At 42.8% G+C, this 22,189-nt stretch overlaps 1 protein-coding gene across 1 annotated transcript in view; it reads left to right on the top strand.

The window, feature by feature from the left end:
* The first annotated feature begins 5,126 nt into the window (after window positions 1–5,126).
* The window catches only part of USP3 (ubiquitin specific peptidase 3), a 100,430-nt gene continuing 83,367 nt past the window's right edge, over window positions 5,127–22,189 (top strand). The window contains exon 1 of the mRNA XM_059057750.2: window positions 5,127–5,465. Within this exon, the coding sequence (XP_058913733.1) occupies window positions 5,375–5,465 (91 nt within the window). The 5' untranslated portion in view covers window positions 5,127–5,374. The remainder of the gene's footprint in view (window positions 5,466–22,189) is intronic.

Raw genomic sequence — 22,189 nt, 5'->3', positions numbered from 1 at the left:
TCTGCTCACTCTATTGACTAAAAATGACTGCACCCAGCTATAAAGGGAGCTGAGAAATGTCTTTTCTGAAACCAGGAGGAAAAGAAAACAGATTTGGGGTGAACAGTTAGCAGTGTCTGCTGCGGGATACAAGGACGGTCTTGCCTCTGCCTGTGTCACTGGGAGGCCCTGAGCTATCACAGGATAAGTGGATGTTCACTCTAGAACGGCCCTTGGGGATCATCCAGATTCAACTCCCTGATTTTACAAATGGGAGACTGGGGCCCAGAGAGAAAAAGTGACTCCTTGACTTGTCAAAGAGTTGTTTGGTGCTACAGCCATTTGGTTTTGCTTAATTGGTCAGTGCTTTAGCTGCAAAGTGGGTCTTTAAACAAGAAAACCTTCTCATCTCCTTCATAAAAGTGCTGTGAAGTTCACATTTCAATGATAAAGAAAGCATTAAAAGCAATAGAAAAAAGCAATACAAATTAAGATGTTGATGATACAATGATTGTTACAATGGTACTGAACATGAATGATCCTTTCTTTAGTAACTTAAAAGGCTTTCCTGTGTCCTGTGGTCCTTAAGAGTCTTCTTCCTTATTAGGAACTTCAGCTACCCCCATAAAATACGGCAAAATTATTTAGCTGGCCATGTGTGAGAGGGGTGAAAACCACCTTTGATAAAAGAGCAGTTACTAATTGTGTAAATTTATGCAATTATTTATACCTTCTTTGAGCTTTAGTTCTTTCATCAGTAAAAAGGAAATGATAATACCTCCAACTAAGATTTGTTGTGGGGATTAAAGAAGAAATGAAAACCACTTGATATAGTATCTTGCACCCAGTTGGGACCCACTTAATGTAAATTTCTGTTCTTGCAGAGTTGAGGTCCTTTCTGTGAATACCTAGGGGAACATTACACACAATGATTGATGTAATCACTCTTGAAAGGGGCACTTCCAACAACATTTAATCAATAAATATAATCTTTTCCCAATATGTTCAATTGCTGAACTCATTGCCTAGGATCCACAATGGAAAAGAAAAGCATCTGCTCCCAAAGGAGACTGAAATATAAACAGAAAAGCCCAGCACCATGTGACAAGATGCAGGAACGGAAAGAGTGATGGTGTGAGGGGAGGGCTTAGAAGTCTGCTTGGGTGAGTGATGGAGGGCTTCCCTAAGGAGGCTGTATGCTTCATGGGGGAGGAGTTACAGCTGGGCAGGTAAAAGGGAATGGAGGGGGGAGGACACAGAGGTGTGAGGAAGCACATTTTCTATAACGGGGGAGCTATTTTAGATATTGCTAGAACAGTTTTTTTTTTTTTAAAGCTTTAACAAAAGAGAAGGGACAGGTGACTGTGATGGCAGTGGGTTTCCAATTTTATCTTGCCACACATAGGGAGCCACTGAAGAATTTGGGGCAGGGAGATAATGCAAAAGGGGTGAATGAAAAGACCTGGGAGAATGACAGCCAGTGAGGGCTGGCTGGCTGAAGCCCACACCCAGCCCCATCATTCATTTAATCATTCAACAAATAGTTCCTGAGGACCTGCCATGCGCCAGGCTGAATTCCAGAAGCTGGAAATCAGGCAATGAACAGGACTAGCAAGGTCTCTGTTCTCATGGAGGAGACTGACAATAGATAAACAAGTAAACAAGCAAGGAAGTATCAGACAAGTGCCTTTTGGAAAATTAAACAAGGTGATAAAAGAATCCCTGAGCGGCTGCTCTTCACCCTCTCCCCCTCCTTCTGAATACTCACCAAGCCTCCTCGTGAGTTTTCCAAGGAGGTTTTGCTCCTAGAAAGATCTCTAAGGTAAATAATTAACCTAACTCTCTCGGTGCTTACAATAAGGCTTCTTCCCCAGGGCCTGGTCAGCTTGCAATCCTTGCTTCGGGACCACCAATTCTGCCAGAAGTCTCAAGTCTAAAAGTTAGGGGACGGTCATAACAACCTTGAGACCGGTCCTGATCATGGTTCCCTCCGCAACCTATAACCCCCCACTTCGCCACTCCCCGCTCCTGGTTCAAGCCTCCCTCCTCCCTTTATATAGATATAGCCTTTAGAAGAAAAACGTCTGATAGTGTGGTTGAAATTGTGCATTCCTCTCCTCTGAAAAATGCAAACTTTTAAAACTCGCCCTCCTCTGCTGGCAAAAGCCTCCCTCCTCCCACATCCCTACCCCCTGGGACTCCCGAGGGCTGGGCGGGGACTCTCGGAGGCGGCGCGTTCCCGGCACCCGGCACCCGTGCTGGAGGCTGGCTCAGCACCACCAGGGCTCACCCTTGTGTAAGTCAGAGCTCCTCAGCGCCAAAGGGATGTGGGCCGAGAGCCAAAAAGAAAACGTAGTAATAAATGTAGCCGAAGAAACGAGGGGCTAAAAAAGCAGATTTCCCAGCGTGCCCCGTGGTCTTCCCCCGTTTGACACATTTACTCACCACGAGGTTTTTTTTCTAAAGAAAAAAAATTTTTTAATTATGAAAACTTTCAGAGACACAGGAAAGTTTTAGGTAAACCTAGCAAAAGTCCCAGGAGGGACTTCTGATTTTGCCCAGCTTCTCTGAACTGCCCGAGAGTCATAGTTCGCCCTCTGCTGTCTATACCAGTCAGGGGGGACTAAGGGCCCCTGCTCGGAGGGGTTTGTTTTCTAGTTAAGGAGAGAAGACTCTAATAAAGACTATTTTTCCTTTCTTTTTTTTTTTTCTCCCCTGGCAGTTTACACCTCACAAGGTGTTTTCACATTCCTGATGCCATTAAAATCATAAACTCAGAGCTGAAGGGAAATTTACAGATCAAGTGGGGGCGAAGGGGTTGACTACCTGGCATGTATTGGGCCGCTTCCTAACCGCCTGCCCATGGTAGACATTGCTAATCGATCACTCATTCATGATTGAACACATTTATTGGATGCCCTCCATGTTCCACATGTTATGTTAGGAATACAGCAGAAAACCAGACAGACTTTTTTGCTACCCTTATGGACCTCCAAGGGGAAGACAGAGATTAAATAAATAATTACGTGCCTGAAGAGTGTTTTAAAAAGGCAGAATATGGGGGCAGACAAGGGCATCACACACCTGGAGGTAACCTGGAGTTGGGGCAGGGTCAGGAAAGGCCTCCCTGAGGAAGTGATGTTTAAGCTGAGGTCTAGATGATAAGGAAACTGAGTCTTTGCGAGGGTGAAAAAGGAACCGTTACATGCTAGGATAAAAGACCGGCGTGAGTTCAGGGCATGTTTCATGGCTAAATAAGGGGGCATGGATCGTAAATGGGGTGTAGGTTTCCGGAAGGAAACAGAGGTTGATACAGCCAGGCCTTGAAAAAGAATCGGTTGATAGGAAGAGAGGGTTGGGACAGCCTGGGCAGAGGTCACATTTATTGTTTATCCTCCCCCTTCCTAGGAATTATTCTCTCACCTGCTGTCGTTAAAAAGAAAAAAGAAAAAAGCTATAAATTATTGACTATCTACTACGGGGTGGCAATTCTCACGAATTCTCGCATCTTCCTTGAGAGATAAGTATTAGTTTCCCAGTTTTACGGATAAAAAAGGCTTGGGAGGACTAGAGACACTTGCTAAAGTCGGTCATCAAGGAGGAAGCAGAGCTAGGATTTGAGCAGCTGCACGACTCGTCACTGCCATAAACCCTCAAGATGGCTTGCTCTAAAGCAGTCAAGTAAAACTTGGGGAGCAATCAAAGAGCGTTGACAGAGGAACTGGAAATACTCCGGGAGTTGGCGAGGTGGGGGGCGGGGGGGGAGGAAAGTGTCGACAGAGAGGCCGCAGGTGAGTGGACACCGTTAGGCAGAGGAGTGCGCGGCCGAAACCAAGAGGCGGCGGGTGGTGGGGAGGATGGCGAGGCGTCCTAAGTGACTGAGAGGGCATCCCTGGACTGCTCCAGGACTGCACTGCGGGGAGGTGCCCTGCTCTAACCACTACCCGGCCGGGCCCGGTTAATCATTTCCTGACCTTCCTTCCTCCTCTCGCCCAGCCCGCAGGATTGCCACATCAGCCTCCCCCTCCCCCTACTCGCCTCCTGGCCCTGTTGCTCCTTCGCCGGGTTTTACAAGGAGCCTCAACTTTGAGGCAATATTCGTAATAGCCCGGGACGTCCTCAAGGCCGTGCCCCAGAGAGATAGCAGGCTCGCTAGGGTGTAACGCTTGCCCTAGCGGCCGCTGGAGGCTTGCCCTATCCTCTTTTCTACGAAGGGGTCAGAGAGGCGGGGATCCAATCCCGGCACGGATTAACCAATTACAGACTCGGTTTCCCCTGCGGTAAAAAAGAGGATGGTTACAGCAGCTGGCGGCGTGGTGCGAGGTTTAAATGAGGTACTGTGTGTTAAGTGCCTGGCTAGGAGACAGCAGCAGGTGTTTAACTAATGTTAGATCCCTTCCCTTTTTATCACCTGGTAACCGGGACCGCCCCGCTCAGCACACCCAGGTTACAGTTACCTCATTTAAACTTACACTGGAGGGTGAGGTATGAATGTCCGACCACATGCTCGAGGTAATGCAGATGGTGAGTCACAGTGACAGGGTTTGAACCCAGATTCACGATCGACCCCGCACTCAGCACCCAGGTGGCTGGCAAAGGCCACGTGTTCAGAACCTAGAACCCAGTCAGTATCGTACCTGCCGTAGGGAGCAGACCACTAAACCAGTACTGCTCTGGGACCTATGCAGCCCGCTGGGCCACCGGGGGCCAGGCCCTTAACCTCTCTGAGGTTGTGCCTTCGTGTGTAAAATGGGGGCTGTCTGTCTGCCCAGGTGGTTTTTATTTTCTTCTTCACACTTACTTGTGTGGCCAGATTTTCTAACGCAGTGTAGTCAGGCCACCACACACTACGCAGGGTCAGTCTTCTCTGACTGCGAGCGCTCGCCGGGCTGGGGTAAAAGCGGCGGACCGGCCCGGCGTGCCCCGGCTTGGCGCCCCACCCTACCCGGGGCCGGGGGAAGCCGCGGCTGCCGGGAGCAGCGGAGTTGGTAAAGTCACTTCCGAGCGCAGTCCGACTCTGGGCCACCAGCATGCGAGCGCGGGGACCCCACCCAGCGGGAGAGGACGGGGGCGGGGCCGGGCCTGTAGGCGGGGCCTGCCCAGGGGAGGGGAGGGGCCGGCCTGGGAAGACGGAAGCCCCCAGCCTAGGGGTGGCGGCAGAACCCGGATACCGGAGCACCACGTTTTCCGGAGCTGGGTTCGGGAGACGGCAGGCGGGAAAACCCGGCGCCCGGAAGCTTTTGCTTTCTTTGACGCAAGGGCTCGGGACGCAGCCGCCGTCGGCCGAGCGCCGGGCGAGGAGCGACCCCAGGCAGAGCCTTCGGAGTCCCTCCTCCGCGGCCCCCCCCCGCTTGGTCTCGGAGCCTCAGTCCTACTCGCCGCCCTCCTCGTGGCCATGGAGTGTCCGCACCTGAGCTCCAGCGTCTGCATCGCCCCGGACTCAGCCAAGTTCCCCAACGGCTCCCCGTCGTCCTGGTGCTGCAGCGGTGAGTGCGGCCCCAGGCGGCCCTGCAGCGCACCCGAGGCCCCGGCTCTGCCGGGCCTGCCGTCTAGGGGCCGCGGGCAGTCGGCGCGCGGACTCGGGGAGACGTGCGGGCGAGCCGGGCCCGGCGGCTGGGGAGGGCTACGCGGCGAGGCGTGCGGAGCGGCGGCGGCGGCTCCTTTGTTTCCCGCGGCCCGACGGTCCGGCCGGCGAAGGAGAGGCCCGCGAGGGATAGAGACCGCTGGGGCCACGAGCTCGTGGGGACGGCGGCGAGCGGGGACCCTGGCCTGCGGCTCGCGCCCTCGCGCCGCCCTGCAGTGCCCCGGGGTTGTGCTGGCCTGTGTCGCCGGGTCGGGGGCCGCGGGGGTGGGTGTCCGGCCCCCACAAGGCGGCCGCACGTGTGGCGGGGCCCGAGTTGCGTCCCTTCCTAGACCGGACGGAAAAAGCGCCGCTCAGGGGCGCAGCTTTGTCTGGGCTGCAGGGCGCGCTGGGGCCCTTCGCTACCTGCCCCGGACCCGCTTCCTTTCGCTTCCCCCCACGCTCCGGCGACCAGATCCACGCTGGGCGAGCGGGAGCCGGGACCTGGAGAGGTGCTCAGAACTCGGGCGGCCGAGGTCGGAGTCTTTCATCAGCCCGGGAAGGTGAAGTTTGAAAACAGGCTGCGGGCTGAAAAAGCTCAGAAGGCTGATCGAGCAGCTGCTGTGGAGGGGCGGCTCGCGTTGTCTTTCAGATATTTTTGTTTGTTTAAAATTGCTTTGGGATTTCCGAGTCTGTGTGCTGTAGGACAGTTATTAGGTTTATGTAATGCTTTTGCATTGCTTAAGCATCTTATCTCCTTCTGCCGGGCCCCTCGGAAGCCCCAGTGCCTTCTTATTGTCTGCTCTAGCGACTTAAGATCGCACCGGCCACACTGCTTTGATTACTTCCTGGTAGGGCCCTGGTGCCGCCGATAGAGTCTTTGTTTATCAGCTTTGAGATGCTCAGTGGTAGCTTGCGTTGTAGTGTAAAATTTGAATTGTGCATTTCAAAAATCTTAAGTTCATTTGAAAAAATAAATGGAAGAAAACAGCAGTGGTACGATTTAGCTGTGTGACATTTCTCATTGTGGGCCGGAGCTGGGAGGATAGTTTAGAGAATGCCTTGACACTTTTGACAGGTTACTTCTTAAATGTTGTTTATGTCCTTGGAGAAAAACCCAGGTAAGGCCACAAAGAAAAATGTACCCTGGGATAAGGAATGGAAATAACTGCGGTTTCCTTGAGCTCTCAGAGGTTTGATGCTTTGCTTGCCTTTGTAAAGTCAGATTGTCTTTTTCTGCATGAAGCCCATAAAGATTAACCGGTTAATTGGTTTTACGGTGCAGTATTGCAGTTCTTTTATGAGGGTGTAGAAACTTACCTACGAATGTTTCTTCTACAGTGGATGTTGAGTATGAAACAACAAATAAGGTGTGTCAAATTGCTTTACAAATTAGTTGGTGTTGCATTATCTATAATTGTAGCTAGAGCTGTGGTGCTGTAACTGTAACCCCCACTCCAGCGATTGAAAAAAAAAATGACCAAAGTAAACACTAGGAAAAGTATACCTCATGAAGAATGATGAAATTACTTCTCATCTGTGGTAACCTACAGGGATAGATACAAAGCAGACAGCACACTTCTGGCTGTTTCTAGGTAAAATCACATCAAATTTTAAAATGGCCTCACTGGTCACATGCATCTAAAAAAAGGAAGAGAGTTTATGCAAGTGGCAGATGTCCTGTTGTGAGTCAGTCTTGCCTTTGTCAGTCAGGGCATCCACTTGAGTGTGGAAAAGAGATGCAGAAAATTGAGCATGTCTTGAGGAACTTAAGTTAAATTGGAGGATAACTAAGAGGCTTGTGCTGATAAAAAGAACAAACTAGTATGTGTAGTCCTAAGGGAGGGGTGATTTCTATCCAAGGGCTAGGATGTCCTCTTTGCATCTTGCAACGAAGTTTGTCTCTGACATTGCTTTGGGAGGGTGATTTTAGTCATGTGCGTGGATTTGTAGAACCAATAAAGCTAGTTTTGCAACTTTATGTGGGTTGTTTCCTTCTGATCCTGTTCTATGAGTTGAACCCATTTCACGTGGGCCTTCCACTTTAACTTCTTGGCATCCATTCATTGATATAGTCTCATGTTTTTGTGTTGAGCTTGATTGAGTTCTTGCCTGCCTGTTGTTTCAGTGATTAAATGATTGTTAAAGCTGTGAGGGCTTCCCTGGTGGTCTGGTGGTTGAGAGTCTGCCTGCCGATGCAGGGGACACGGGTTTGAGCCCTGGTCTGGGAAGGTCCCACATGCCGCGGAGCAACTGGGCCCGTGAGCCATAACTACTGAGCCTGTGCGTCTGGAGCCTGTGCTCCGCAACAGGAGAGGCCGCTGTAGTGAGAGGCCCGCGCACCGCGATGAGGGGTGGCCCCGGCTTGCCGCAACTGGAGAAGGCCCTCGCACAGAGGCGAAGACCCAACACAGCCAAAAATAAATAAATAAACAAATGTGGGGTTAAAAAAAAAAAAAAGCTGTGAGGCCTTGACTAATTCATCATCTTGGAGGGTTATGTATTCTGGCGTTTATTCTCCAGCACTCTCGAATTTCTTCCTTCATTTCTTTCTTTTTGGGTAGCCAGTGTGTGGAATAATGAGGTGAACAAGTATTGAGTCTGATTACATTCTTATTAGGGAGGGAAAAATCTCTGTTTTGGCACTGGGACAATAAAATTAATGCCCTTGCCTTGTTTTCTTTGGGAGCTTGCAGTTACACCACAGCGAAACAGCCTTAAGGCAGCCAAGCAAATTGCAAAAGACCAACATCCTAGGCTCTCCTAGGTAGTAATACATCCCTGGAAGGTAGTTCTATTTCCTTGGAGCATCGGTTTCATTATGTCATCTGTTAAAAAAAAGGGGGGTGGGGTGGGAGTAATACTTTCACATTTACTTCACAGGTTGTTGTTAGGATGAACAAGGTAATTTTTGTGAAAACTTTGAGAAACTCCAAACACTATTCAAGTAATAGGTGGTATTATAGGTCAGAACATCTTTATAAAGAGGATTCTCAATAAATATCTAAAGCCCCTTAGATAGGGCCTGGGATGGACTGGCTTTATGCTGAATTATGCTTTGCAAGGAGATATATTATTCAACAAGATTAGGGGTATAAGAAGTAATTATACTTCACAATTAACTTGAGCTTCTTATCTATGGGAAGCCCTTGGTACATATTATTGTGTATGTTTTCTAATTGTTTACCACAGTGGTTCTCAAGCTTTTTGTCTCCAGGACCCCTTTACCCTCTTAAAATTATTAAGAGCCCAAAGAGCCTTTGTTTGTACAGCTTATAGCTATTGATATTTGCTGTACTAGGAATTAATACAAAAAAATTTTAATATATATTTATTAAATCATTTACAATTAACAATAATAAATCCATTACCTGTTAACATAATAGTTTGTATAAAATAACTATACTTTTGAAAACAAAAAAATTGGTGATTGGCATTATTTTAATTTTTGCAACTCAACTCTGTTGTCTGGCTTAATAGAAGACAGCTGGATTTTCATATCTGCTTTTGCATTGTCTCTTGAGACATCACACATCATGTGGCTTCTGGAAAACTCCACTGCATGCTGGTGAGAGAATGAGGGTAAAGAATAAAAGTAACATCAGTGTTATTTATGAAAATAGTTTGAGCTCATGTACCCCATGCAGGGGTTTTGGAAACTCTCAGGGCCTCAGGATCACACTTTGAGAACCCACTTGTATACAACGATAGTAACAGTTAAGGATACCTGCTCTGATCAAAATAGCTTTAAAATATTAAAGTATTCCTTAAGGCCTTAAAACTAGCAACATTTATGTCTGTGTGGAGGCTTACAGAGTTTATAAAATGTATTAGCTGGTACCATGGGGTCCAGTAGTCAGTACCTTGCTCTCAAAAAAGTTACAGTCTAATCTAGTTGGGGAGAGATAGGAAACTAACTGGTTAGAAGATTAATCCATGTTATGGTTTAAGGTAAATGTTGAAAATAGCAATCTCCTAATGAGGTAAAAGTTGATTTATGTCTAATTTTGCTAAAGGCATTCTCATTTTATTTTTATTTATTTATTTCTGGCTACATTGGGTCTTTGTTGCTGCACGCGGCATTCTCTAGTTGCAGCGAGCGGGGGCTTCTCTTGTTGCAGAGCGCGGGCTCTAGGCGCATGGGCTTCAGTAGTTGTGGTGCATGGGCTCAGTAGTTGTGGCTCATAGGCTCTAGAGCATAGGCTCAGTAGTTGTGGCACACAGGCTTAGTTGCTCCGTGGCATGTGGGATGTTGCCAGACCAGGGATTGAACCCGTGTGCCCTGAATTGGCAGGCGGATTCTTAACCACTGCGCCACCAGGAAAGTCCCTAGGCATTCTCATTTTAAATGAAAAAGTTTTAAATAAAAACTAGGACATTATCTCAAGATTTTTGTTAAGTACACATTTCAGAGGTTATTTTCAGAAGCTGGAGGCTTGGGCATTTCCTATTTTTGTGGGTAAAAGAGTTAAACCAGTGGCAAAATACTGGGGGGGAAACCCAAATTGTTTAAAAGGATGCCCTAAACACAACTGTTTTAATAACTAAAGAAAACCGAAGACTTCAAGCGTTTGGGTTAAGTAGCCAGTTAAACTGGAGATATTTTAATAGCATAGGCATGAGAATTTTTCCGTGATTAATTCTTCAAAGAGTTGAGAAGGCCTCTCTTTTAAAAAATTAATTAATTAATTTTTGGCTGCCTTGGGTCTTCGTTGTTGCACACAGGCTTTCTCTAGTTGCCGCGAGCGGGGGCTACTCTTCCTTGCGGCCCGCGGGTTTCTCATTGCGTTGGCTTCTCTTTGTTGCGGAGCACGGGGTCTAGGCGCAGGGGCTTCAGTAGTTGTGGCTCTCAGGCTTTAGAGCGCAGGCTCAGCAGGAAGATTCTTAACTGCTGCGCCACCAGGGAAGTAAGAGAAGGCTTCTTAAAGTTTCTAGTACATGCTTGCCTTCACATTACCTAAGGAAAGTAAGTGTAGGGACTTCCCTGGTGGTGCAGTGGTTAAGTAAGAATCCACTTGGCAATGCAGGGGACACGGGTTCGAGCCCTGGTCCGGGAAGATCCCGCATGCTGCGGAGCAACTAAGCCTGTGCACCACAACCACTGAGCCTGCACTCTAGAGCCCACAAGCCACAACTACTGAAGCCCACACGCCAAGAGCCTGTACTCCACAACGAGAAGCCACTGCAATAAGAAGAACGTGCACCGCAACAAAGAGTAGCCCCCGCTCCAAGCAACTAGAGAAAGCCCGCTTATAGCAACGAAGACCCAACGCAGCCATAAATAAATAAATAAATAAATTTATTTTTTTTTAAAAAAGTACGTGTAGATTAAGTAAATGTTTTGCAGTTTGGGGGGTACCTTTTTTGAAGATCCATTTAGTAGGATGGTGTTCTGATTATTGATTCCTTGTCATTGGTAATAAATCTGTAGTTGGTGATAAAGTTGTGATAAAGGTGAGAAATCACCTTGATGGGATGATGGGTTATTTTGTATCGTATTTCTCTCACAACCTAAATCTAAAGAAGACTCTTGTATGCCCAGTAGACTAAATTTTCTAGGTAGGACCAGTCATTTGTTCATCATAAGGTCAAATGCGTTTACTGCTTTTTAGTAATAACCCTGTATGAAATATTTATTAAGTGCCTAGCGTGTAATAAGGCACTCAGTAAATATTTGCTTAATGAATGAAGGAACTTTCTTCCACTTGGATGGTGGCTGGAATGGCCTTAAACTTTGTTTAAAATAAATGGAAAGTAAGTGAGCTTCTCCCCAGAATGCTTTCACCAGTCCTCACTTCCAGTTTTTAGTCTGTAAAGTAAACTTTGACTGGATTGTGAGCAACTGACCCTCTGCAATGTTGTTACCGCAACGAATTTGTATTCGTTTGACATTCTGTGTTTATAGGTGGGCAGGTGGCCATTTTTAGTAGTAAATGTGGATGGGGCAGTTAAAAATCAATGGACAGGTGATACTGTTTTCACATTAATTTTGAAGACTAACATTTGATTTTTATATGCTTTTCTGAAGAATTTAAACTTTTAAAAAAATATTTGTACGCTTAAGTCAAATGTAATTGTCTTTCTGGTTTTTCTGGCAGTATCCACCCCCAGTCCCAGCCCCCAGAACCTTAAAGCAGCCTAAGCATATTTCCAAAGTCTCTGAATAATTGGTAGTACATGTGAAGGACCTGGAATTTAGAATGTGCTCCATGTATTTGTTTGAAGAGGCTGCAGTCTAGGGATTAAGCCTAACATTTTGCTGTTGTGAAGAAGTTTTGACACATGGATCAAAAGTTATTTTCTGATAGTAGTATACAAAGAACAATAGCCTTCTTGGCCTAAGCAGGAGAAAGGATGGGATTGATGGGAGAATTTGAACTCTTTGTTTCTGTTTCTTGTTATTCATTTATCCTCAAAATAACTCATTCTCATCATTCTTTGCTTTTACAGCATTAGCCTTAGGCTCTTATACCATCCTACTTTTTTCCTCTTTGAAATTTATGCAATTTCCTTCTTTAATGGAATATAATAGATTAATTTTGGATCCTTTAAACTCAATTTGGAAATACTTAGGTTTTTCTAGTGTTTGTAGCTCAGTAAGCAGAACAGTGAGTAATTTAGTTTGTAGCTCATTGAGTAATTTAAATTCCTGTTTTAAAATTTAATTGAGTCCCTCTTCCATCAGGGAGTAATTTACAAATATCCGTACATTTCCCCCAACCTGCTTTGTTTCTTCTTTTTGAGCTATTTCCCCCCTAGTTGAGCTGTATTATATATTTTCCTTCTTTGAAAAAAAAATTAGTGTCCAACCTATGGGTTTTGTATTCAACCTAGGCATCCATATAGACTTGGGTAGTAGTTTATTAATGTTTGAAGTGGAAAATATATACTGTTTAATGTATTTTAGTGTTTTATGTTTATTCATAGCTCCTTTAAACATGAGAGCAACTGCATTCTAGGTGTTTTAATAGAGCTTTCCTGGACAGATGGCTTAGGAGGAAGTACTCAGATTCTCAACAGGGGCTAGTACTTTTTGGAGGGTTTATTTGTGATGAAGCTTACCTTGATTGACAGCTTAGGATGCTGAGAATACCATTAACAACAGGAACAGCTTGTTCATCTTACCCAGAATTGTTTTGTGCCAAGACCTCTCAAGATGCTCTGTGATTTTTAACAGTCTGTGTTGAGAATGTAGGTAAGAGTAGGTATCTTTCACAATGAAAGGAAATTTACCTAAAAATTGTTCATTGCAATTGTATCCTGAAATCTTTCCGATTGTTGAATGATCTTTGGCTTAGAAATTTGTAAACAGAGATCATCTTTTAACTGCTGTGAGTCTGCAGATGTTAGTATATATAGTAATTCCAGATGTTTTCTCATCTATTAGTTTTACTCAGTAGGAGGAGAACTGAGAACTACATAAAGTAACTTCAAAGCAGTTGGCTAGCATTTAATCCTAATTTAATTAACTACCCATCCTTGTAGTTTTTCCTGTTTCATAGATTGTGAAACTGAGACAAAGATTAACAGAGTTGCTCAAGATGCTTGGGGGCATTAGAGATAGCCCAAAGTTTAAATTGAAATACCATTCAAACCATACTTCTGGTTTGCCTTTGTAAAAGCAGGGTCTTTATTTTGTCATCTAGTCACTTAATGTTTGATAAGTTAAAGGATTATAAGTGTTTGGAAACATACTCTGAATAATTCCTTTGAAGATTTTTGATGTGAAAGTACATTTTAAATTCTACCTTTTGAAAATAATTTTAGATTTCTGTATTTGATTCGCCCTTCCTCCCCCTGTTTATTGATTAAAGTGCCACCAAGTTGGAACTAGATTGTTAGTACAGTTGGAAGAACACTGTTTTTGAATGTCTGAATTTCGGTTCAGGTCTAATATTTTTGTAGGCTGAAATTCATATTACTTTAGTTCAGATATCATGAGTCAGCCTTCTCACCATAGCTATGGATAAAATGCAGTTAGCTTTTGGTTATTTTATAAATGTGCTTTGCTTCTTGAAGTTGCCCCCTCCCATTTTTTCATTTTGTTTCTGCTGGAGGAGATTCTTTTTGGAGGTGGGTTTGTTGTGGGGTGGGAGAGGGAGAGAATTCTTAAGAAAGGGAATTTTGCTTTTGCCTCTGGTAGCTCAGAGGTTATTGGAATCTTTGCTTTTAGGCAGGGGTACTTTGTTGATTCCATCTAGCTATATTCTAAGATTTTCCAATTATATTTCTTGTAAAAGTTAATTATAGTCTTTAGACTGCAGGGCTTAAAACAGATTTCCCTCCCTTCTTCCCCCCCTTCTTAAGACATACTGAAAATTAGGTATATATGTGTGCTATTTACAGATATATAAAATGCAGATAAGCTTAAGATGGCAGTTGCAGATTTTGAAAACTATTGTTGAAATTAAACTTGGACATTGGAAAATGAAGTTTGTAGTTGTCTTTGTGTTTATCTAAATACTTCACCATTAATCAATGCTAGCTAATTAAATTTTATAAGGCTCTTTTGAGGAGGGAATTGAGAGTTTATTTTGAATATGAACCAGCTTGTGTCTTTGAAAAGATATTATAACCAACTGGATTTTTTCTGGAGACTTTGTACTTTAGGATTGAATAGCTCTATCAGTGGGCTGTTTTCCATTTTGAGTAGATGTTCTTTCCTGATATGTTTTCTTTGTTCTAGCTGGCTTTAAGGCAGCCTTGTAGAAATCTGCTTGCCTGTTTATCCTTGACCTGCCCTGAAGACTCTTAATTTTATGGACTGTTCTTATACTATCTCATCACCAGGAAGAGCAGGCTAGTGATTAACTGTCATGTTCTTGCAGGTTTAATTTAACTGATTGTAAGATAGTACACTTGTTGATTTAGCTTCTTTAAAAATCTTTGTCCTTACTGACCACACTCAGGTTTTCTTTTTTAGATAATAGATTATTGTCCATTCCTTTGTCTTGAACATTTGTTGTACAATATTGGGATGGTAGGATTTTGGTACAAGTTTGTGAAGATCCTGCTGAAATTTCTAGGGACCAATTTTTTTTTAAGTGATGGAATGTTTCCTTGGGATAATTGATAGATAACATGTTAGAGATATATTCAAATATAATATTTTTGAAAAAGAACTTCTATATAACTTACACACTGAGGCCGACACTTATATTATTGATTGAGTGATTTTTAGATTTTACTGTCACACAGTAAAATTGAGATTAACTCTAGTTTCCATTTGAATTATTTTGAATATTAATTGTGAGCTGTATTAACATTGGAGAAATTGTTTGCAACAACTGGCTCAAGCTTCACGTTACGTGTATGAAGTAGCTGCCAGAGCTCAACGTTCATGCTGTGAGAATTTAATTCTAATTTAATTTAACTGCATCGGTTTCATTTCAGTTATTTCAAGTGTTTTGTTTGTGTATAGTCTTTTTAGAACCTCATTTAAAAAATATTTTCAGGCTTTTTTTCTTTGAATAATTAATAGAGATTTTTGGGGAGATGTGGGTCAGATTTTAAAATTGTACCTATTGGCTGTAAAAAATTTCCAACTCTTGGTTTGTGTTAAATAATTAGAGCAGCTATCGGAGTTTACAGATTGCTATTTTCTCTAATCTTGGGTATCTAGCCCTTTAAGCAGAGTATAAGTATGTGCCCAATTTGCTTTTTCTTTCCATTTCTTCCTAAAAAGTCCTGTTGATTTTAAAAGAATAGTTTCCCAGCACACCAGTAAATACAACTGTTGTAATTTCACACACCCCCATCCCCAACTTTGTGCTTTAGTGCTAACCTATATTATATACCACAAAAACTAGGAAAAGAATTGTACAGTGCAGATATTAAACCTCCACTCTGAGTAAAGTCTTTGATAATACGAGGTCCCTTAACCTCTTAATTGTTTCATTTATTTATGGGAGGGAGTGCTTCCTATAAAATATATATATGCATCTTTTCTTATCTTGCATACACTTTTGTTTTGAAATAATAGTTGTGTGGTGTTTACATATATGACTTGATTCATTTCTTTTGAAAATCCCTCTATTGTTTAACCATGGATTTGCTTACTCAGGTTGCTGGCAAAGGCGTTGAATTGCATCAGATCTTGCTATATTAAATAAATGGAATATTGGATGCTATAATTTTTCTTAAGTGATTCATGTCTTTTGTGTTCATTCTGTGTATAATCAACTTCATAAGGAAAGTTATTTTTGAAACAATATAAACCCCGGATAATTTTTTTTGTAGTTATTTGTGTCTGGTCTTCCAAAGGCAAAAGTGGCCCATTTTGACTCTGATTTAGTAAAATCTGCTTTGACTTTAGTAGTTCTAACCCTTCTCCCCACTACCCTCTCCGCTCATTTGGAGGTAGGGGCACAGTTCCAGTATTTAGCTGAAGACTGTAGAATAGATAAAGCATAATAGCTTCATTAGGTGTTTTTCACCAAAGTAGGTCTGAACAAGTCTGAGTTTGTGATAGAGTGAATAATAAAAAATGTGTTTAGTACATTACAGTTTTAGAGAATATGTAGTTTCACATACATTATTTCCATATGTTGTTTTCATTTGACATTGAAAACTGATTTCAGAAGTGCATTTCAAAATACGGTGAAATGCTTGAGCCAGTTGAGGGGACCAGTCTTATGGATCAGAATTTGCCTCTGTGTAGGCAATCAGCAGGACCAGATGCCCTCTCTTTTCTGGCTCTGTAGGTATCTGGATCTGTTAACATATAGATGATAAATTTTGGCCCGCTTTGAAATTACATTCTCTAGTAGAGGACACATACCATTAGCTCTGCAAATTAGCCTTGTAGTATACAGGGAATTCAGTAGGTGCCAGGCCCCAAATGATAAAGTGCTATTGTAATTTTTATTTCATGTAATAGATTATAGGCATTTTTCTAAAGATAAAAAAATGGTTTAGGCAACTTCCTGAATTGATATGACTGTTATATCAATTTACCTTTTAAAGATTAATTCATGTTTTCAAAAAGTAATATGTGTACAGTTAAGTCATACAGTGCAGTATCAAAAGTAATACGTGTAGGGCTTCCCTGGTGGCGCAGTGGTTGAGAATCCGCCTGCCGATGCAGGGGTCACGGGTTCGTGCCCCGGTCCGGGAGGATCCCACATGCTGCGGAGCGGCTGGGCCAGTGAGCCATGGCAGCTGGGCCTGCGCGTCTGGAGCCTGTGCTCCACAACAAGAGAGGCCACAGCAGTGAGAGGCCCGCGTACCGCAAAAAAAAAAAAAAAAAAAAGTAATACGTGTACAGTTAAGTCGTACAGTGTAGTATCAAAAGGGTTAAAGTAGAGCAGCAGCCTCCCTCCCCTCTCCTCTCAGCGCTTCTGTCCACAGACCACCACTTTCAGCTCTATTTAGCTTTCTCTGTCATGTTTACCTACATACTTCTAAGTAATACACTGTTATTTCTTAAGTTATCCATTTTAGGTATCATCTCTTGACATCTTGCTGTGGTAAATGAGGACATTAGTGTTTGCATTACCCTCCCCTCTGCCCCTCTCTCCATTTCTCGATATAACTAGACTGCAAATTTTGATTAATATGGTGATTACTTTTTTTCTTGTCTGGCATTTTATTTTTCTTTGAGTTAATAATTGCCTTTTTATAGAAAAAATTGCTTACTTTGCCTTCTGTACATTTTCTGCCAAATGTAACCTATAAACCTGTTAAATGTCTATGGATATTATTTTCCAAGCACTTAAACACATAATGTCTTAGTATTATTTTTTCCTGAAGCTTTCCTTCCCAGACCTCTCTCGCTCCCATCTGAACTGACTGTTCTCTAGGCCTACTTGACAGTTTTTATTCTGTGATTCCCTTGCGATTCTTTTGTATTAGATCTGTCATTTCCTGGATCCCAGGTCTTTCTCTTCCTTGGTTTATTAGACCATTTTGCTGGGGTACATCATCTAGCTCCCGTCTCAGGAGAGGCAAATTTTTGATCCCATGCAAGTCAGACACTTTTATTCTACCTTTATACTTAACTGCTTGGATGACTATAGACTGTTAGAAAAGATTTTTCTCTTAGAATTTTGAAAGCAGTGTTCCTTTGTTTTTAGGCTTCCAGTGTTATTGAGAAACCTGTTGCCTTTTTGTTTACTGTTCCTTCATATATATCTTTTTATTCTTTCTCCTGGAATCTTTTAGGATATTCCTTTTATCCTTGGTGTTCTGGAATTTCAGAATGATGTGTCTTGGAATCATTAGTTGTTTTTTTTTTTTCTTGTGATGGGTACTCAGGGGACTTTTTTTTTCCCACACACAAACAGACTGTACTTTATTTTTACAAGAGATAAATAAACTGACACCAAGCATTGTAAATGGATGACCACAACAAAAGCAACAATGATTGCAATTGGTACTCAGGGGACTTTTCAATCTAAACATTTGAGAGTACACTCATCCTCCTATACTTAAATCTCCTAGTTTGTACTTTTTTCTTTGTACAACTCCTATTAATTGAATGTTGAGCACTGTGGGTAGAACCTGTAATTTTCTTATCTTTTTTTTTTTTTTTTTTTTTTTTTTTTTTGCGGTACGCGGGCCTCTCACTGTTGTGGCCTCTCCCGTTGTGGAGCACAGACTCCGGACGCGCAGGCGCAGCGGCCACGGCTCACGGGCCCAGCCGCTCCGCGGCACGTGGGATCCTCCCAGGAGGGGGCATGAACCCGTGTCCACTGCATCGGCAGGCGGACTCTCAACCACTGCGCCACCAGGGAAGCCCTTCTTATCTTTTTATTTCTTTGCCTTTTGGTTCTAGTTCCTGAGATATTTCCTAGGTGTTGTTCTTTTTCTTCCCTTCCACCCTTTTATTGAATATTGATAATAATATTTTTAATTTTCAAGAGCTTTTTCTCATTTTTCTGACCATTGCTTTTTCATACATCCTGTTGCTATTGTTTTATAGTATCTTCTCTCATTACTCCTGGATTTTAGAGTTTGTTTGTTTTGAGGTTTTTCTGTGCTCCCTGCATTGTTTCTGTTTCCTCTGAGTTCCTCTTTTTCTTTTCAAAATGATTCAGACTAGAGGTTTTCTTCAAGGATCTTGTTTTATCTTTGTCTATTTTTTCATGTAAGAGTGAGGCAGTAAAAAGCTCTGTGAGTGAGGCTTGTCTGTAGTGGGCTTCACGGTAAGGTTGGGGGCAGGCCACCTTCTTTATTGGTGGAAGACACTCAAGATGTCTGTATGGCTAATATTTTTTTTAGCACCATTTAGTTTTTCAGTCTTCCGCCTTGGAGCTGCACACCTGGCCACTGATGTTCTGACATCAGGATGTAGTAAGTTCCATGAGTCTGTTGTTCCTTGCAGCCCTTGGCCCCTTGTTTTCAGTGCCACCCTTACCTTTGCTGTCTGCTGTGACCAGTGTCCCTGAGCCCAGAGCTGCCTCCTGTCTGCACTCGTCTCTGCTGGCACTTAGGCTGTAGCTTCCTTCATGCTACTGAGATCAGTACTGCTCCTCCAGCTTCTTCCTGACTCCCAAAAATGTGTTGAAATGTGCTTGTCTCACATGATCTTTGTGAGTTAATGTCGATTTAATTTCTTTTTTGTCATTTTAGTGAGATGTTAGGATGGAGAGGAGGTAAGAGAGAAATTGGTCTGCCATGCTTAATTTGGTGTTTTTTTGTTTTTTTTTTTTGCGGTACGCGGGCCTCTCACTGCTGTGGCCTCTCCCGTTGCGGAGCACAGGCTCCGGACGCGCAGGCTCAGCGGCCGTGGCTCACGGGCCCAGCCGCTCCGCGGCATGTGGGATCTTCCCAGACCCGGGCACGAACCCGTGTCTCCTGCATCGGCAGGCGGGTTACTCAACCACTGCGCCACCAGGGAAGCCCCTGGTGTTTATTTTTAAATGAGATATTTAAAATCCAGTTTTTAGGGCAAAAAAATGCTTTGCCCTATCAGAAATGGATCTTATTAGTCATCATCCAGAGAGTTAAATCACTAAAACTGAAATTTTGCAGTACTGTTTTTGAGTAAAAGTTCAAACTCAGATTTACCTTCCCTAATGAACAGAGCAAAATATTGTTGCTATTACCTGAGTCAGCAGAGAGAGCAGGTAAGCCTGGGGGTTTGACTTTGCTTGGGAATCCAAATACAAGCCAGAGTTTGGATATATAAAAGAAACATTGAAAGAAAAATTTGTAAGGTCACTTGGACCACTGAAATTAATATCTTGTAATACTTTTACTGGATTAATTTATCATCCATCAATAAAGGGAAGTTACTGCCAGGTTTATAGTACTGTTTGGCTCTGCACAATGGTAATTTAACCTTTTCCCTTGTGTTTTAGTAATTTTAAAAAATGTTCTTAATTGGGAGAAAAGAATAAAATTTTTTTAGTCTCAGAAAGCCTTTTTATTTTGATATAATTTCATACTTAAAGAAACATTGCTAAGAATAGTACAGAAACTCCCATGTACTCTTTACGTAGATTCATCAGTTGTTAACATTTTGCCACATTTGTGTTACACGTTTGAACTTTCTTTTTATGCACCTCCCCTCCACCCCTGCCACCGAGTAATTTGCAGACCTAATGAATGCTCCTTCATCCAGAAATACTTCTTTTTTTCCCCCAAGCACAATGACTTTCTTTTCACTAAGCACAGGGTATTGGTCAAAATCAGGACATTTAATAACTGAGATAATAGTATTATCGAATGCACATTCCATTCTTAGATTTCTCCAGTTGTCCCAATAATGTCCTTCATATAATGTAGCTATTTCCCTTTTCTGCCCCCCATGTCTAATCCAGGATCATGCATTTCACTTAGTTGTGATAACTCTATAGTCTCCTTCAGTCTGCAACAGTTCCTTATCCTGTCTTTGTCTTTCACATCTTGGTATTTTTGAAGAAAACAGGCTAATTATAGAGTGTACTTCAGTTTGAGTTTTTCTGTTGTTTCCTTACGATTAGATTCAGGCTGTGCATTGTTTTTGTAGGAATACTGCAGAAGCAATGTGTATTCTCAGGGCATCATAACAAGAGGTATATGAGGTTGGTTTGTCTCATTTTGATGTTAACTTTGATTATTTTATTAAGGTGATATTTGCAAGGTTATTTACTGTAAAGTTACTATTTTCCCTTTGTTATTAATAGGTAATTTGTAGGAGATGCTTTGAGATTTTATGTATAGATGTCTTATTCCTCATCAAACTTTCATCTAGTAATTTAGCATCCATTGATGATTCTTGACTGAATCAGGTATTACTAGGATGGTTGCAAGATGTTGATTTTCTAACTTATTTCTTCTAAGTATATACAAGGAAGAGCTTTCCTTTCTCACCCACTTGTTTATTCATTTATTTTATTAACATGGACTCATAGATTTTTATTTTATTTTGTGACATTCTGTTATTTATTTTGAAGCTCAAATTGTCTTAGATTTGGCTAGTGGGAGCCTCCTTAGGCCATAATTTTGACATGCCCCTATTGTTCTTGGAGCCCTTTCATGCTTTCTGGCATGGCAAGGTGCTCCAGGCTCATCTTGTCCTCAGCCTGCCCCAGTCCTGGAATCAGCCATTTCTCCAAGTAGCCATCATTCCTTTCAGTGGGGAATAAGGTTTGTAAACTAAGATCTCTCAGCAAATAGGAGCTAAGAAATATAAATATATATAAATAAATAAACATGTCTATATTTGTGTGTGTGTGTGTGTGTGTGTGTAACCATGAGTTCATTTGATACCTTTAATTCCAGTTCAGCACTACAGATCTAGTCTTGCCCTTTCTGTATTTGTAATGCCCTTCTCTAACAGAGAATCTGGTTCCCATTATCTCAGCATATGTACTTGTTTGCCCCGTGCCATAATCAGAAGAAAGTAGTTCTAAACTGCTAACCCATACCATTGCAAAGAAAACTCCTTATAACTAGAGTTCACTATTTGTTTACAGTTTCTTTTTGTCTGTATACTCACAAAATATGAAGTGTTATGTTCAAAAGTTGTTTGGGTTGTTTCCTTCCCTTCCCTCTTTTAATACACTGATTTATTTATTTATTTATTTTGCGGTACGCGGGCCTCTCACTGTTGTGGCCTCTCCCGTTGCGGGGCACAGGCTCCGGACGCGCAGCCTCAGTGGCCATGGCTCACGGGCCCAGCCCCTCCGCGGCATGTGGGATCTTCCCGGGCCGGGGCACGAACCCGCATCCCCTGCATCGGCAGGCGGACTCTCAACCACTGTGCCACCTGGGGAGCCCTCAGGTTCATTTTAAGCAGTTGACTTTTCCTTTTACATGCTCGTCAATGCTGTTTTACCACCTAAGTACTCAGACCCAGCTGTTGTAGTAGTTTTTCTCTTTTAATTTAATTCATGTTAGATTCCTGTGTCATACTGTTAACTGGCTGCTCCCTTGGGTTATAGAATGGCAGGATAAGACGGTTATACACAGGATAGAAATAAGGATTGGGGCATCCATTTTCTCCTACAGGTCTCAGCTCATTTGTGAGTAGTATAAACTCGGAGGAGCATCTTGGATTCCTAGATAATGCAGCTGGTTGATGACTTCCAGTCTTTTGTTCCAACAAGTGGGCATTGGAGTAGAAGGGCGACCTCCTCCTGCATTGCTAGATTACCAGGTAAAAAGATTGACCACATAGCTTTCCATCAGAAGGGCCATAAAAGGATTACATATGTGTTGAGA

Source organism: Kogia breviceps, chromosome 3 (assembly GCF_026419965.1).
Source record: "Kogia breviceps isolate mKogBre1 chromosome 3, mKogBre1 haplotype 1, whole genome shotgun sequence".
Lineage (NCBI taxonomy): Eukaryota > Metazoa > Chordata > Mammalia > Artiodactyla > Physeteridae > Kogia > Kogia breviceps.
The sequence above is the reverse complement of the archived record's forward strand: the minus strand, read 5'-3'. Positions and strand labels throughout refer to the sequence as shown.